Here is an 18191-nt window from a genome sequence, read left to right as displayed (position 1 = left end):
GAGTCAGCCAGAGATCCACCTTTTCTCAAAGGCCCACTGACCTGAACCAAGTCTTAAACCTGTCCCCCTCTATGCCTCCTGAACTCTGAGACAACACACACACACACACACACACACACACACACACTCCTGCAAGCCCCAGAAACCCCTCCCTTCAGCCCCAGGCAGCAGAGATCAATGTGGGTATTTGTGTCTTTAACAAAAAGGAAATGTAAAATAAAACTTCCCTCATTTATTTTCCAGGGGAGTTAACTCATTGATCTCCCTCTCCCTCCTAACCTGTTTTGTGCTGTTCCTTTTCCTTCCTGATGAAATAGAATTTGGTTTTCTAACAGCATCTGTAATATGCAGGGTGTCCCCAAACATTAGTAATAAGGAGTTGGAAGTGGCATAGTTGGAATCCTTGGGAAGCCAACACCAGAAGCCAAGCTCTCAGTGGGCCCCTCTGAGGACATGGGGCCAGAACACAGGGCAAGGACAGGTTAGGCTTGCAGCCCTGGAAGGTCCCTGGAAGCCACCCATCCAACAGACAGTGTGGAGTACCTGCCCTGTGCCAGGCCCTGCCGGGTAGGGGGGTGGGGGTGGGGTGGGGGGCTGGGAATGCCGGGCCCTGCCTGCTTGGCAGTCAGGACTGGTTATCACAGAAGGACAGAAGTAGCCATGGTGGCTTCATGCCGTGGACCTCCCTCTGCCTCTGCTCTTCCCACATGCTGTGACTGGCATGTCCATCGACCCCAGCTCAGTCATGTGGGCCATTCCCTGGGATGCCTGGGAGGCAGGATGGCAAGAGATTTGGACTAAGATATAGTACATAGAAGGGGCTTGGAATCCATTAGAACCTTCTGGCTTCCCAGACCTGACAGGCTCACTGGGACTGGAATCTGTAGTGGTCTCCAAGGCGTGCTGTTCCCACCCCTGGCCAAGTGACAGAGCCACCCACCACCTCCCGGGGCCTGAATACAATGGAACAGAGCCTGGCAGGAACCAGGGCTTCTGGGCACTGACAGCCAGGAAAATATTTCCTCCAACTCCCCTGGCCTCCCTTCCCAAGGCCCTCCTCCAAGCATGCCAAGCATTCTCCAGAAAAGTCACTCCTGGGCCACCCAGGTCCTGCAGTGGAGAGGTGCCTGGAAACTCACAGGGCCACCACCCGCCCAGGGCTGCAGTCTGCACATCCACCAGCTGCGGGACAACAGACCTGTCCTTTCCTGGCCTCCCTCCTGCCTGTCCGCAGAGATAAGGTCGACCCCAGGCCCTGGTGGCCCGACGGAGCTGCGGGACGCGTGGGATTCTCCCACCGGGTCCCAGCCCTTTCTCTGTCCCTGTACAAACCTAGGGGCAGCGCAGGCAAAACGGACCCCCGAGACCGGCTCTGGGTTCGAACGGGGGGCGGGGGGGGGGAACATCCAGAAAGGGGGCGGGGCCGCAGGCAGGGGAGGGCGTTTTAGCGCCGTCGCGAGGCCGCGGCCCCGCCCCTCCCCGGCCGGGCCCCGCCCCCTCCGGTCTCGACCCCGCCCCCGCGCGCGGCCCGTTAGAAGGCGCCGGGGCCGCCGCCAGCCGCCGCCATGGGCCGAGCGCGGCCGGGAGAGCGCGAGCCGCCCAGCCCCGGCCCCGCCGCGCCGCCTGAGCCGCCGCGTCGCCGCGCCCGCGCCCTGGCGCTGCTCGGAGCCCTGCTGGCCGCCGCCGTCGCCGCCGCCGCCGCGCGGGCCTGCGCCCTCCTCGCCGAGGCCCAGGCGGCCGCGCGCCAGGTCGCCGGGGACGCGGGCACTGCGCCCGGGGGGAGGGATGGGACCCGGCGCGGGGATGGAGGGAGGACGCGGGGATGGAGGGAGGACGCGGGGATGGAGGGAGGACGCGGGCAGGACGGCGGCTGTGGGCCGCGGAGGGACGGGAGGGACGGGGGTCCGGGCTCAGCCGACTTGGAAGGACTGTGGGGACATGGAGAGACTGGCCAGGGTGAGCCAGGGGCTGGGGCTGGAGCGGGCAGTGGAGAGGAGCGCCCTGGACAGTGACCGCAGACAAAGGCAGAGTGGAGCTGGGACGGAAGGAACCTGGAAGGGGGACGGGGGAGCACAGGGGTGTGGGAAGGGGAGGCAGGAGAGGACTGTGGCAAGAACTGGGTGGAGCAGGACAGAGCCAGATGGAGGGGGTCAGAAAGGTGGGATGGAGGCGGATGCCGATAAAGGCACAGAGTGAAGCAGGGACCAGAGGATCTGGAAAGGGGACCAGGGACTCTGGGCAGTTCAGAGGTGACATTTGAACAAATGGACTGGGAAGTATGGCCAGAACTCTGGAAGAGGTGGCTGGAGCTGCTGCATCAGGAAGCAGCTCCTGTTTGGGAGTAGGGAGATGGGGCATCTAACTGGGGCTCAGCCCAGTGCCTTCCTCCCCAGCAGGAGTCAGCACTGAAAGCCCTGGGGACAGAAGGCCTCTTTCTCTTTTCCTCCCTGGACACTGACGGGGATATGTACATCAGCCCCGAGGAGTTCAAACCCATTGCTGAAAAGCTGACAGGTACCAAAGAGACTGGGGACTGGGTGGAGGGCCACTCATGGTAGCAGCACCTGGAGCCGAAGAACATTGTGGTCTCTGGGGCCCTGGCACTCCTTAGCTCTGGCACTGGCTGCTTTAGCACCCAGCCTGTTGTCCTCATATTTGTTAATAATAGTACTAATTAGCATTTTTTGACCTCCTCCTGGTGCCACTTGTCACTTTTGCACTTCCTGCGGTTTTCTTTTTAAATCTCACAATAGCCTGGAGAGTGGACACTCATGACCCTGACGTCTGTAGTTTGGGAGAGCACTAACAGGTTCACCCACTTGCCCAAGCTAGAAGAGGGAAGAGCTGGGTTAGAACTAGGCCATCTGGCTCCGGGGTCCTGCACCATCGGCTCGCAGGTTTATGATCAGAGATGTATGCCAAGTGACACTTATGCAGCAATCCATAGACGGGAGCTATGACTACTGGCCTAACTCTCTGCCCTGGTGCTGTTAGAGCACCTTGCTATCCATCTTTGTCTAGTTGCAATTAGTGGCTAATTTTTTAAAGATGAGGAGCTGAAACCCTTTTTATCCCCCAGTGGTGCTGAAGATGGAACCCAGGGCCTCGCATTCACTAGGCTAGTGCGTTACCACTGAGCTAGAGAGGATAACACATTCTAATGAATTAAAAAATGTTTGTCCCACAGCTCCACCACTATCCCAAGCTCTGTGTGCATTTCTCTCCAAACTCTTGTGACATTTCTTGAACTTATGATCTTAAGCATCCAGTTGTTACCCAGTTGTTCTCATCTGCTGAGAGCAGGACACAGATGCCAGCTGCTCTCAGGGGTAGGAGTACCAGAACCTTATCGTGGCTTGCTGTGTCTCAGGAATGAGTGGTGGGTGACCTGTGGTCACTGCTAGAAGAGGAAGGTCTGATGAAAATGCAAATTTGCTGTGATGGCTTTGTATGAGTGTCACTCAGGGGCAGGCAGTTCTGCCGTGAACGTGGGCCAGCAGGTCAAAGGCCATCCTTTCTAACTTGGCCTTTACCTCTTAGTCTGCATGTGCTCCTCTGAGCCTCTGCATAGTCACCTGCTTGTCCCTTTTTACAGCCAGAGAGCCACAGTTCCCTTATAATGATATGTTAGCAAAGCTTTCTAGGCTTGGGGGCACTTTTTATTTTTATTTTTCTGCATAAATTTCCATCAGTGGTAAAGAATCCCTTCATTGCCTCTAGGCTATGAGCGCAAAAATAGATGATGTTTTGGGAAATCAAAGAATAAATACATGAATAAACATATGAACTCCAAGCAAGGAATAGAGGCAAACAGTTCTCTGTAGTTGGTAGACTTAAAAGTGTATGTAATTTTCTGCTTTATGCCTTACAATTCTTATAAATTGTCCATAATGAGCAAGTGTTATAATTCAGGAAATAAAACTTTTTATTTAAAAAGGGGGGGGGGGCTATAAAATGCTGAGGGAGTGGTATTTTATTGCTGTGCTGGGGATTGAACCCAGAACCTTGTACAAGACTAGCATGCACTATACCACTAAGCTACACCCCAGACCTGTTTAGTTTTAAGAGAAGGGATCTCGCTGTGTTGCCTAGGCTGGCCCCAAATCCTGAACTCAAATGACCCTTCTGCCTCAGCCTTCTGAATACCCAGGACTGCACCACCATGTCCAGCTAACTTGAGTGTTATTCTTAGTCATTATTTTTAATATCTAAAATGATTGGTAGCGCACTTGCCTTGCATGTGTGAGGCACTGGGTTCAATTCTGAGCACCACATAAAAATAAATAAAAATAAAGATCTATCAACAACTAAAAAAAAATTAAAATTAAAAATGACTGAGAAAGGAAGGCAGGTGATGACCCTGCATTTTCTTACTGCTCTTTTCCTCTGAAGTTTCCAGACTTTTATTTAGAAAGTTTTACCACGTTGATTCACAAATACAGAAATGACAGTGATTCTCCCCCAGCCCCTCTGTCCCCAAGTGCCTAGCACCTCACTGCATCCCCAGCCCAACGACGGTGATTCTTTAGAACAGGGATTTGCATCTGGAGCAGCTGGGAGTGCTAATTAAGAGGGCAGTTTACTGACTCTAGCCCCTTAAGGTTCTGACTCAGTAGGTCCAAGGTGAGTTCCAGGCACCTGCTTTGAAGAGGCTTCTGGGTGATTCTGATGGCCTCTGGTTGAGAGCTGCTTTTGATGCATCTATTCAGCCTGCCTGCAGGTCACAGAAGTCACCAAATGCCAGGCATCTTCTCTGTACCTTGAACCTGCCCTGGGAGAGCAGCCAGGACAGCCTCACCCTGCTTCATGGTCCTAGGCCAGTGTCACCCCTCCTGAAACCAGCTTCCTTTCTCCCTTAAGCCCTCTTCATCGCTGCCTCTGCACCAAAGGATGGCAAACTTGGCAGGTGTCTGAGCGGAAGATCTGAGGATCAAGCCCGGCCCCAGCCAGGCCAGCCCTCCTTATACAGAGGGCAGCCAGTTCACCCAGACAAGCAGGGAGAAGAGCGTCTGCCCACTCTTTCCAGTGCTCTTGCCATGACACCAGCCACAGCCAGATTCAATTTCTTGCCTTTGTTCTTTACTCTGATTTTCTTGACTGAGTCCCTCACAGTCCCCCAAGACACAGAAGAGGGTCATGAGTAATCAATCACAGGTTGAGGGTAAAACAGGCTTGGTTTGAATCCTGACTCCCCGGCCACCTTGGCTTTGCAATCCTGGGGAAGTGGCTTGGCCTCTCTGAGCCTCCACTTTCTCCTTTGTAAAATGGAGCTGGTAATCCGTGGTTCTCCGCCTCTGGTGGTGGTTAACTGTTATCCCTGCTCCGAGCCTTACTCCCCTTGCCACCAGCTGAGGGGCATCCTGAAAGAAGTGGGGCCCTGCAGCCTTAAGGGCAGGACCTCTCCAGCCATCTGTGTCTCACAGGGTCAACACCTGCCGCCAGCTACGAGGAGGAGGAGCTGATCCCTGACCCCACGGAGGAGACGCTCACCATAGAAGCCCGATTCCAGCCTCTGCTCCCAGAGACCATGACCAAGAGCAAAGATGGTTTCCTAGGGGTGAGTCGGGACACTGGTGGCCCATGAGCAGGATGACAGATAGCAGGACCACCTGTGCGGGCCCCCTCCTGAGGAACTCTGTCCTCCTTTCTTCTTCCTGTCAGCTCCCACTGTGCCAGGCCCCGAGGGTCCTGGAGTGTCACGTTGTCCCGGCACTCTGGTTGAGGAGTAGGAGAGAGAAGCGTGAGCCCCCACCCCAGGTGGGGGAGTCTGGGATGGCTCTCTGGGAGGAGTGACGCTGGGCAGAGGCGACCATGTGGGCAGGAGTGTTCACGGCCAGTGCAGAGGAGCCTTGGTGATGCAGCTGCCCGCTGACCATGGTGACCCTCTGCACAGCCGTCTTTCCCCAGGTCTCCTAATGGGCACCAGGCCTGTTCTCTGTTGATCACCCATGAAGTAGACCTGGGTTCAGTCCCTAGCAGGGGCTGTAGGGAAAGGTGGGCCCCCTGAGGAGGAGAAGGTAGGAGGTGGCAGATGCTAGCACATGGGCCAAAGCCACCGCCACCCTGCCTGCCCCCCACCTCTCCCACCGGCTCCTCTCACCATTCTGCAATCTAGCCTGCCCTCCCTCCCTGCCTCCCTCCTTCCCTCCTTCCCTCCCTCCCTGCCTCCCTCCTTCCCTCCCTCCCTCCCTCCCTCCTTCCTTCCTTCCTCCCTCCTTCCTTCCTTCCCTCCCTCCTTCCCTCCCTCCTTCCAAATCGCTGGCCTTTCTTTCAGCTGCGAGCCTTCTCACATGCAGTTCTCTGTGCCCAGGTTTTGCCTGCTTAGCTGAAATGTCATCTTAGCATGAACAGGAGTTGAAGGCAGAAAGTGCCAGGCCAGTCAGTCGAGGCCAGAGGGCTCGAGTGGCTGGACCTGAGGCGCATGCAGGGCATCCCAGTCAGTGGTGCCCGGAGGGAAGCTGCTGCCAAGGGCCTCGCTGCCTTCTTGGCCTTCACTCTGAGGAGCAGAACACCCCAGCCCATCCTGGAATAGGAGAGCCCTCATCAGATGCACCTGTCCCAGCTGGGCACGTGGGTGGCACAGGGAGGGTCGAGCAGCCACTTCCTGGATGGGGAGAGCAAGGGCAGCCGGAGGACGGAGGACAGTGGGAAGGAAGAAAGGGCAGGGTGTGGCTTCCGATGGAGCATGAGGGGGAGGACTCGGTGACTCAGGCTGCTGGCTGGGGACCAGTGTGTGGTGGGCCACTTGCCCAGGCAAGAACTATCAGAGTGGAGATTTTGGACACATTGAAGTTGAGGTGCCCAGGGATGTCCTGGAAGTCCAGGAAGTGGCTGGAGATCAGGTTGGACCTTCCACGGGGGATCTGGGGTAGAGGTAGGACTGGCAGGGATGGGGCCAGTCTGGTAAATAAGTTCCCCAGAGTGGTGACAATGGGGGACAGGCACCTGCTCTCACGTGGAAAACAGAGCAGAAGTGGCACTTCTAGCCCTGGCTCTTCCTAGCACAGCTCACAAACCCAGTGCCCGCTCTTTGGCATCTGCCCTCAGTGTTGGCCAGGCTGAGCGAGGCCAGCAGTGGGCACACTCAGCCCAGCCTTGCACAGCTGGCCCTGCTTTGGGAACCTGCTTATTAAATCCAGCTCCGGAAGCTCCGGGGCCTCTTCCCTCCGCCGCCCACGGAGCTGGCTTCTGGAGGGGACAGAGAGGAGACCCACTGCTCATCAGAGAGGCAGCTCCCCAGTGACTGAGCCCTCCTGAGCGTGTCAGCCAGTCACTGACCTGGTGGCTGAAGTCTCAGGGGACGTGATTCCTGTCTGTACCCCCTAAAGACAAGAGGAGCAAAGGACGGTGGAGCTTTTGCCAGGTCCTGCTGCTCAGGGTCCTGCCTCTGAGCTGCAGGTGACCAGCAGGCAGCCCCGTGGCTCCTGACCCTGCGTCCCTCCGTGATGAGCTCACCAGGCGGAGGAGCTGGGCTTAGGGCAGGCCTTTGCCCGGTCCCAAGCCAGGGTGGGGCAGGCCACCATTGAGGCAGGGCCCTCTCCAGGATGGCCTTCCTTCTTCGTCCCCGTAGCCTCCTCCTGCTCTTGATTAGAGAGTTTATCAAAAGAGGGCCGCCTGCCTCCCTTATCACACTCAGCACCAAACCCAACTCTGACCTCCTGAGTGGGACTCAGGCCTGGGGGGGCTTGGGGATCAGGAGTGCAAAGGAAGGCCGGAGAGGGCAGGGCAGCCTGGGTTGGTCTGCTGGCCCATGCAAAGGATGGGGACACCACCTGCGTGAGGCCCTGAGCTCCACCACCGGGTTCCAGGCCTGGGCGGCCCCCCCACTGCTCTGGCCTGGGCTGTCCCCCAGGTGGCTGCTGGGCACTGCTCCCCCTGTGGCCTGGGAGGTGAGATGAGCCTCTCTCTGGCAGGACGGGGCCAAGCTCATGGCTCCGGGATCCAGGGAGACCTCCACCTGCACATGGGTCAGGGGGCCCCAGAGCCTCAGCTTCACCTGAAGGTCTTTACCCCAGGTCTCTCGCCTCGCCCTGTCCGGCCTCCGCAGCTGGACGGCCGCCGCGGTGCCCAGCGCAGTGTTCGCAGCCCGCCACTTCCAGCCCTTCCTGCCCCCTCGCGGCCAGGAGCTGGGGGAGCCCTGGTGGATCGTCCCCAGTGAGCTGAGCGTCTTCACTGGCTACCTGTCCAACAACCGCTTCTACCCGCCACCGCCCAAGGGCAAGGAGGTGAGGGCTGTGGTGAGACAGGCCCTGCCCACCTGCACTCTGGACTGCCCCCGCCTCCCCCAAGGTCCCTGGGCCTTCAGATCCAGGGTGTACCCTCGCCCAACACTCCAGGCTAGCAGGGCCCAGCAAGCCACTCAGGGTCTCCACTGCTGTCCCCCAGGTCATCATCCACCGGCTCCTGAGCATGTTCCACCCACGGCCCTTCGTGAAGACCCGCTTTGCCCCTCAGGGGGCTGTGGCCTGTCTGACTGCCATAAGTGATTCCTACTACACTGTGATGTTCCGGTGAGCATCCCTGCAGCTGGCCTGGGACTTGAGGCCATTGCACAAGGTATAGGGCCAGCAGGGGAGGGCCTGGCCTAGGTCCCCAACTCCACTACTTCATGCTTATGGTCTCAGGCTCTCTGAGCCTCAGTTTCCTCGCTGTGGGTCAGCATAGTAGTGGTTTACTCATAGGGCACATGAGAATTTGGAGAGAAATGTCCAGAACTTGCTTAGTCTAGGACTGGTGGCTGTGATTGTGTTGTCCACACAGAGGTCAGGACATTGTCACCCATACCCTTGAAAATCCGTGGGAGCTCAGAGGAAGGTCAAGGTGCTTCTTTCTGAAACTGGGCCTTGTCCTCCTCCTGCCCCACGCACCCTCCTCCCCCCGTCCAGCCTTCTCTCCCACAGGAGTCTGGCCAAGGCTCCCAGGATTTGGGGGAGAAGATAGGGGAGCATTGGCTCAGCGGAGTCTGTTCCCCACAGGATCCACGCCGAGTTCCAGCTCAGCGAGCCTCCAGACTTCCCCTTCTGGTTCTCCCCAGGCCAGTTCACTGGCCACATCATCCTCTCAAAAGATGCCACCCATGTCCGTGACTTCCGGCTCTTCGTGCCCAATCACAGGTGGGAGCTGGGGCTGGCCCCGCCTCAGCACCTGGCTACAGTCTATCCTTCCCCAACTCCAGAAGCTCAAAAGCAGAACAGTCCAGAGACACCCTCACTCTCTGCCCCTTCCCTTATTCCCCAGAGCCACCTCTCAGTGGCTGCTCAGGCCACCCAGGGGAAGGGCAGGGCCCCTGTTGGGGGGTCCAAGGAGGCTTCCCAGAGGAAGTGACATCTAAGCAGAGACCTGGGGGAAGAGAGTCCAGACAGAGGGAACAGCACATGCAAGAGCCTGAGCCTCAGCCCTATTGCCACAGAGCCTTGGAGGGGTTCTGGGACAGCACTGTCTGAGCCAGCTGCCTGCCTGCCTCATCTGCCCAGGATCAGCCACCCATCAGCAGAACAGGGGACCTAGGAAGGCCTAGGCAAGACATTCCTCCCTGATAAGTCCCAAGACTTAGCAGGCCTGAATGACCTCTTAGACAGGGTCAAGTCCCAGGCTGGGAGCCAGGAAGTCCCCTAGTTCAGCCTTAGCTATGGCAGCAGTGGGCTGTGTGGCTGGCCCTGGCCCTCTATGAACCTGTTTCCTCATCTGCCAGATGGGAGGCTCACTCCTGGCCACTTGCACTCATGGAACAGGAACAAGGGGATGGTTGGGATAGCCTGGAAAGAACAAGTTGTCCCTAGCAGTGGGAGGGGCTTCTTCCCCCCCCCCCCAGAGGCAGGGCAGGGACACACTGGGCCCTAGGGACAGGGAGGGGGATGAAGAGGAAACACAGCTGCCCCTCCCTCTCCCAGCAAGGAGCGCCCGCCCTCTGTGGCGGCCAGGGAGGAGGCTGCCAGGCACCTCTGCCTCCAACCCCAGGTTGTTGGGGGTGAGGGGGTCCTGGACTGGATGAGACAGAAGAGGACAGACATCCAGCCCAGGGCCAGCTGCTCCTGTCCTTGTTTAAACCAGGCCACAAGAAGGCCAACCCCTCTGAGAGCACCCAGCTCACCTGTGGGCTTCACCTGCTGCAGAAGTGCTTGGTTGTCAGCCTTGGGGCACCCCCATGTGGCAGATCTGAAGATCGCACTTATCAGACTGCCTGCTGCCTACCGAAGGGGCCCGTGGTGCCTGTTTTACACTCCTGACCCGCTTGGGCCTGCAGTGAGGCATTGGCCATCTCTCTGCCCTGAAAGGTCATGGGCAGTACATGAGGTGTGCTGCCCAGGGTGGGCCCCATGGCTGTGGTTGGGAAGGGGCAGCCTGGGGAGAGGAAAGGGCACAGGCTCTTGGTTAGAATCCCAGTCTCTCTGAGACCCTGGATTCACCCTGTAAAGCCTGAGTGTCCTCATCTGCAAAGTGGGCAGCTCGTGGTGAGCAGACGAAGTCTGCTGTGTAGGTGATCTACATCTGAGATGCCGTTCTGCCTGGCCACCCCAGGTCTTTGAATGTGGACATGGAGTGGCTGTACGGGGCCAGCGAGGGCAGCAGCATGGAGGTGGACATTGGCTACATACCCCAGGTAAGCCCAGGTGGCCCTCACCAGGTCATCCTGCGGGGCCCGCCTTCCCTGGGCCTCCGTCTCCTTCCTCTGTGATGAATTGAGTGTCCCTAAAGGTCTTTCAGGGCCCCGCTCTGAGCCATCCCTCATCACTGACCTCTGGTCCAGATGGAGCTTGAAGCCATGGGCCCCTCAGTGCCCTCAGTGATCCTGGATGAGGATGGCAACGTGATTGACAGCCGCCAGCCCTCAGGGGAGCCCCTCCAATTTGTGTTTGAGGAGATCAGGTGGCAGCAGGAGCTGAGCTGGGAGGAGGCCGCCCGCCATCTGGAGGTGGCCATGTACCCCTTCAAGAAGGTGAGGTTGGGCTAGGGTGAAGCCCAGGGCAGGCTGCATGGCTGAGCTGGGAGCGTGGAGGGGGGACGTGTACAGGGCAAGCTGCTGAGGCTCTGTCATCCGGGGCCATGTGGCCTCCCCTGCCAGGAGGGGCATCCCAGCCCAGCAGTACCCCTCCACACCCTCAGACACGTGAACCTGCACACATGCACGCCCACAGACACACTCATACACAAGCACAAACGCGTACCCGTACACACACGCACCCAGACCCTGCACACTCGGCCCCAGAACAGCCCCCCCCCCCCAACTAGCACAGCAGCTTCACTGTCTGGGTCTGACCGTAGGTCACCTACCTGCCGTTCACGGAGGCCTTTGACCGAGCCAAGGCTGAGAACAAGCTGGTGCACTCAATCCTTCTTTGGGGGGCCCTGGATGACCAGTCCTGCTGAGGTGAGGGAGCCCTGGGCAGCTCCAAAGGGAGAAGCAGGGGCCTCATACTTTGTGGGACAGCAAGCTGAGGCAACAGCTGTCCTGATGGAACCCTGCGGGACTCGGGCTACATACAGGGCGGGGGCTCTGGGTGAGTGCTGGAGGGTTTCTGTGCTGAGCCCTGAGGCAGAGGAAGGGTCCCTGCACACTGGGTTCAGACTCAGTCATTTTCAGCGTGGTGACCTTGACCACGTAACTTCTCCTGAGCCTCAGATTTCTCCACAGCAAAAGTGGGATAATGTACTCACCTCCCAGGGTTGTGAAAAGGGATGTGGAGGTGCCACATGCTGTAAAGTGACATCCACACTGAGGGAAAGTGGTGCCCGAGGCTGGGCTGGGTTTCTCATTTAGGAAACTCACCTGAGACTTGTGGGAGTCCTTCAGTGGGTTCAAAGAGGAGTAACATGCCCTGCCCACATCTGGTCACTCAGCGGACATCCTGGGCACCTGGTATACCAAGTGGCAGGCCAGGTGCTGGAGGCCTACAGTGTAGTGCAGAGGCAGATGTGGAATGAGTAAGCACAAGTATAGAGAGTGTTGTACCAGGCAGTGGCCAGACTGGCACGAGAGCATGGTGGAGGGGTCAAGGAAGAATTACTTGAGAAAGTGACATTAAGCTGAAACTTTGAAGGATGAGGAAGAGTTACCAGAGGAAGAGGGTTACAAGAGGAAGAAGCTTCTGGGCAGAACAGTCTGTGCAAAGGTCCGGGGGCACAAAGAGTTCTGTGAATTTAGGGAGGTGTCACTGTCTCTGATCCCTGGGCCAGGTAGAACCTACCCCAAATCTCAGCCCAGGTGTCAGTGTTATTGACATTAATCCCAACTACCACTTATTCAGTACTTACCTATTGAATCTGTTATTTCAAGTGGATGCAGAGACCATTCTGCAGTCTATGAGGCTTGCCCAAAGCAAGATCATTGCTGATGGAAAACCCCAGTAAGACCTGGGGGCACCTCACCCTTCTGGCCTTGACTTCTACCTGAACAGGTTCAGGGCGGACTCTCCGGGAGACTGTCCTGGAAAGTTCGCCCATCCTTGCACTCCTCAATGAGAGCTTCATCAGCACCTGGTCCCTGGTGAAGGAGCTCGAAGACCTGCAGGTGAGTGGAGGGAATGGCCTATGGGAGCCCCTGGGACAGTGCTGGAGGCCCAGATAGCAAGAGCCTGCGACTGTCCCCACCCACAGAGCCACCAGGAGAACCCGTCCCACAGGCAGCTGGCTGGCCTGCACCTGGAGAAGTACAGCTTCCCGGTGGAGATGATGATCTGCCTGCCCAACGGCACTGTGGTAGGCACCAGGGACCCGGGAGCAGTAGGCAGGGGACATGTCTGTGCAGGCTCCTCGGGTCTGCCACCACCTCAGGCCGCGAAGCCTCACACTGGTCTCTTAGCTAGTGTGAGCCCCACCATGCACAACCAGGAATCGCAGTGCAGGTGCTTTGCAAGAGTGGGACCTCAGCAGCCCTTTGGGGACTGCATGGCAGTGAGCATAGTCCAGGCAGGGGGTCAGCACATCCCCAAATGAATCAGACCAGTTGAGTGGACAAAAGCATGTCCTGGAGGGAAGACGCTCCTCCTGCCACTACAGCCGGCCTGGGGTGGTGGGGTAGGAGGAGCAGGGCCCTGTGGCCAAGAGCACCAGGGAGGGCCCTGACCGAGCCAGGGTTCCAGACCCTACTTCTCCCTAAGGGCCCCTCATATGGCCTCACCCACGTCCTTGCTACACTTTGGAAATAGATGGTCACCAGTATCCTGGTTGCTTTGCTTTCCAGGGCTGGGATTAAACCAGGGTCTTGAGCATGCGAGGCAAGTGCCCTTCCACCAGCTACATCCCCAGCTCTTTTTTAAATTTTATTTTGAGACAAGGTCTCCCTAAGTTTTCCAGGCTGGCCTCAAACTTGTGATCCTCCTGCTTCAGCCTCCCGAGTCACTGGGATTACAGGCGTGTGCCACGTGCTTTGCTTTCAATGCGTGTTTTACAGACAAGGAGAGTGAGGCTCAAACATTTCCAGAGGCTCAGAAGTTTTCAGAGATTTGGCAAAAGTTGCAGACAGTTAGGAAGAGCAGTTGGCTTTGAAAGTAGGTTCACCTGTGAGCCTCTGAATCTCTGGCTCCCCTACTGGAAGCCACTCTTGTCCTCTAGTGCCTTGGCTGGCTGGCGTGTGACTCTGCTTGCTGCAGGAGGGTGATCAGCTGCACCGAGATCCTGGGTGGGGGTGGTTCCGGGGCAGGAGATGGTGTGGAAGAGGAGTCTGTGAGAGCCTGGCGAGAAGGACAGGGCACTGGGCAGAAGGCTGAAGGTGTCAGGGGCCCGGGAGGAAGGGCCTGGGGACCGCCAGGCAGCCCATCCCCTCCTGGCTTCCACCATGCAGAGCCTACTGCGGACCAGGTCCTGGGGTCACCAGGATGAGCAGTCAGTGCGCTGCCTGGCGTGCACTCGCCTACTCACCCGCTGGCTGGCTGGTTGGTTGGCTGGTCGGTCGGTCGGTTGGTCAGTCAGTTGCTGGGTCCTCCTGCCCACGTGTTCATTCACTTACTGGGCACCCGCTTGGACCAGGCTCCTTGCAGAAAGGTAAAGAAACCGCTGTGCCCGCACTGTGCTCACTAGTTAGAGCAAGAGGCAGGTGGGAAGCAGCCCAGAGAATGCTGGGCATTTGGACAGAAAGGACTGTGGGGCTCAGGGGTCATAGGAGCAGAGGAAAGAGAGGCTATTTGGGGGTAGACGGCAGGGGGCTAACGGAAGAGATGACATGGGCAGGTGCCAGGAGTTCTCCTAGTGGACGGGGTGGGGAGGAGCACTGCCGTGGGGCCTAGGAGCCCATGGCAGAGGCTGGAGAGCAGCTGCTTCTCCTGAGACACTCAGGCCGGCAGAGCCCGGGCCTCCCCAGCTCTCCTCACACGGTCCTTCTACCAGGTCCACCACATCAATGCCAACTACTTCCTGGACATCACCTCCATGAAGCCTGAGGACGTGGAGAACAATGTCTTCAGCTTCTCCTCCACCTTTGAAGACCCGTCCACGGCCACCTACATGCAGTTCTTGAAGGAGGGACTCAGGCGCGGCCTGCCCCACCTCCACCCCTAGTTGCCTGCTGGGCTGGTGGGAAGCCAGGCTGGACGGGACCTGGTAAACTGGCCCGCAGGCCCCTGGGCCAGAGTGGACCCTGGCCCACTTCAGACTTGAGACCCTTCCCATGCCCACTCCACTCCTAGGCTGCTTTGTGGCTTTGAAGTCAACTGAGAGCAGCCACCTAGCTTTGCCTCAGTGACACGGGTAGATAAGAGGGGGCCCGAGCTGACAGGGTGAATGAGCTGTGATCTCTGGTACCACCATTAGCCCTTCCCTACCCACCTGGCTCCAGATGCCACTTGGGATCCCCCAACACTGGCCCAGGTGACCTACCTGGACCTCCCTCACCCAGTCACATAGTCCAGCGGGGAGGAGTGGGCCAGAAAGATGGGGGGCCCCCTCTCCTGCTTCTTGCCCTCCTCCCAAAGGAAGCACCCAGGACCGTGGCTGGGGACCAGGCTGCCATGTAGCATTGCTGTCTGCAGAGCCTGCCTTCCTGCCACACCCCGGCTGTTCTCCTGTGTGTGATGTCCCCAGCTGGGGTCAGCCTCAGCTGGAGACAGCCTGCTGGAGCCTGTGTGCAGGGCCTCCTACTAAGGGAAGCCACCCTGTGGCACTGCTGCTTCCCAAGCCACACACAGACCTAACAATAGGTCTCCAGAACCTAATTAGGAAATTGGGGAAGTTACTGTGAAGCAGGCTCCTGCTTTAGCAGGGGGCCCCTGAGGAGCCCCTGAGGCCCAGGGCAGGGCATTCCCACCACCTGCCTAGCACAGGGTCACAGCAGGACTGCTGGAGCCAGTCCCCATCACACTTCTTTCCCCACAGACCCTGACTCCATAGAAGATAGCCCAGCCAAAGAACAGCCTGTCCCAGAGCCAGCGCTGTCCAGGCCACTAGGGGTACCTCAGACCAGCTCATCTACCACTGGGTGGCCATCAACTCTCCTTGGCCACTCTCGAGGCCTTGGTCCACTTCGTGAGCCACTGACTACAGCCAGTCTTTTTTATACATTCAGAAAAGTGTTTTTATGTGAACTTTCTCACATTTTATAGGTATTTTTTTATGACCCCTGTGCTGAGGAGGAAGAAGGGGGCAGTGGCCTCCCCAGCAGCCGCCCCATGACGGCTGGATCTGAAATCCTAGATGGACCCAGCTTGATGTCTTTGCAGTTGCATGCATGGGAAGAAATATGCCTCCTCCTTCTCCTCCCCCAGCTTTTTAAAAACATCCTAGAGGATCAGAATACCCCACTCCACCCTGCCCTCCACCCAGGAGGCCCTGGGACTTACCTTCATTAAGGCCTTAAAATCAGCCCATTCCCCATGCACCATTCTCTACCTGGTCCCCTCACCCCTCGGCTCATCCTGACAGAGGAAGCAGGGGACAGACTTCCTCAGACACTCCCTGCCCTGCCTGCCTGCCCCGGGAGCACGCCCTGGGAGCCTCCATTTTGCACCAAGTATGACAACAGCAGCCATTGCCCAGAGCCTTCTCTCCAAGGCAGTATTTCCCACTTAGTCTTTAAGACAAAAATGTGAAGTGGACAGCTATTTCCCATTTTGCAGAGGAAGACGTTCAAGTCTCAGGGAAGTGAAGTGACCTGCCCCGTGGTCACTCAGTGCTGGAACTGAGACAGCAAACCCATATATGACTCCAAATCCTGTGTCTTGATTTGGGGGTGCTTTGACATTGCACCCTGCCTGTTTCCTCTGAGTGGAAAAGAATGCCTTTTAAATCATCATGACTCATCCCCTCTGATCTTCAGATCAAACTCAGAATAAATAGCGGGAGCCGCTGAATGCAGCCAGGTTTTCTGTCCTTCCATGCCCCTCACAGGGGGAGGAGGCACCAGTGCCTCCACCATCTTGCCAGACCCATCCCGGAGCCTGCCGGCCTCAGCAGAGACCTGGCCTCCCCACCCAGCAAGCTCTTCCCCTCCTGCTGCTCCCAGAGGGCCCTCTCCACACCAAACAATCCTGGTCCCATCTAGGGGCTGATGGCTTCGGTTTCCTGAATCCTCATCGGCTGCCTTTGCCCATCCCCAGCTGGGGAGGGCCTTCGCCACCTTCCTGTTATCCCTTTGCCTCTTCCTTCCCTGGTCCCCAACATGTCCTATAATAAAATAGGAGAGGCTAGGGAGGCTCCCAGTGTTTTTCCTTTGGGCAGGTTGTTCAGTTCTGTCCTGGCGAGGTCTGGCTGCTTCCCTGCTGGGATTGGCTTGGCAGATGGGTAAGGGAGCAGGCAGGAATGCCTTTTGGGACTATCTTGTCTGTCACCAGAGGGCCTGAGTGACTTGCCTAAAATAAGTTTGTGATAGATCACTGGTGGAACTTACTATTTTGAGAATCTGGTGCTCTGTGTTGAGAAAGATCCTGACGCTAAACCCATTGTCTCAGAAGCAGAGCCTGAGACAGGAATTAGGTGGTTTGGGGGGAATTTCACTTTAGGAATGACCTGTAAAAGAAGGGTAGAAGCCAAACAGGGAAAGGACAAATTCTGAGCAGGGATCTGTTCAGATCAGCCTTGACCTGGCCCACAGAGAAGGGCTCTGGGGCACAAACCACGATGCAGGGTCACAACAACCTTTTTCACCTTGTATCAGTCAGTCATGGACTTGGGGAGGTGGCTAAGGAGGCTCCATGCTCCTCGCTGCCAGGGGAGTATCTATACCCAGGACTGGGAGAGTGATTTACATGAAGCGCGATTGCCTACGAGGGGAAAGTAATGATTAAAGCACAATTTGCCATCCTTGGAAGAGGACTAGGCCTGGAAATCAGCCTTCATCATTTGAATATGGTCAGGATCAGGATGGGTGACCTGATCTTTAGGTCTCTGGCCAAGACCATTTGTATAACTTGTGAGGACCTAGAGCAAAATGAAAGTGGGATGACATGACCCAGAAAATCAGGGTCAGGTGCTGCAAAATGATGTTTTGATCAATGATGGGCCACATATATGATGATGGTTCCCTAAGATTATAGTAGAGCTGAAAAATTGTTATCTAGTATTCTTATGTACATTTTCTGTGGATATTTAGATGTATTAATTCTTACATTGTGTTACAGTTGCCTACAGAATTCAGTATAGCAACATGCTGTACAGGTTTGTGACCTGAAACAATAGGTTACGCCATATTGCCTAGGTGTGTAGTAGGCTATACCAACCAGGTTTGTGTAAGCATACTCTATGACAGTCACACAATGACGATATCACCTAATGACACATTTCTTAGAGTGTATCCCTGCTACTAATTGATGCACACCTACTTTCAAGAAGGCAACAGCAGAGCAATAACCCAAGTATGGCGTTTTTCTGGACATGGCCCATTGTGACTACACGCTGTTTGCTCACGGAGTCAGCCCTGTCCCTGGCAGATTGAGGTTGCAGGCTTTAGGACCAAGAAACTGCAGACTGGGAACTAGGCAAAGTCATGTGTTGATGGCAGAGGAGGAAATGTGTCCTAGGAACTGGGTGCCTTGGAGACCAGGACACTGAGAGTTTGTGTACAGAGAGGGAGTGGGCTTGCAGCTTGAGAGAACTATGGGTCTCTCTTCCATGCCTTCAATCTACCCATTTAATCAAACTGAATACAGTGTGTGTGTGTGCGCCGTGAGGTGGGGAGGAGAATAAAACAGGAGATAGCTGCAGAGCGTTGGAGGGCAGGAGTCAAAGGCCAAAAATACCGTTCTCCCATTCTTGCGGGAGAAAGA

General features: G+C 56.9%; 1 protein-coding gene across 1 annotated transcript; it reads left to right on the top strand.

Annotated features, from left to right (window-relative positions):
• Nucleotides 1-1565: 1565 nt before the first annotated feature.
• Nucleotides 1566-16284, top strand: Selenon (selenoprotein N). The gene is made up of 12 exons (XM_046468544.2): nucleotides 1566-1748; nucleotides 2397-2514; nucleotides 5424-5557; nucleotides 8016-8225; nucleotides 8386-8510; nucleotides 8976-9113; nucleotides 10519-10600; nucleotides 10748-10936; nucleotides 11263-11368; nucleotides 12396-12508; nucleotides 12595-12696; nucleotides 14323-16284. The coding sequence occupies exons 1-12, from the start codon at nucleotides 1566-1568 to the stop codon at nucleotides 14491-14493; spliced, it is 1671 nt and encodes a 556-aa protein (XP_046324500.1). The 3' UTR covers nucleotides 14494-16284.
• Nucleotides 16285-18191: the final 1907 nt, after the last annotated feature.

This window comes from Marmota monax, unplaced genomic scaffold (assembly GCF_021218885.2).
Source record: "Marmota monax isolate L192 unplaced genomic scaffold, Marmota_monax_Labrador192_F-V1.1 WCK01_AAM20220418_F8-fsc00008, whole genome shotgun sequence".
Taxonomy (NCBI): Eukaryota; Metazoa; Chordata; class Mammalia; order Rodentia; family Sciuridae; genus Marmota; species Marmota monax.
Note: the sequence above shows the minus strand (reverse complement) of the source record. Positions and strands in the feature narration are given on the sequence as shown.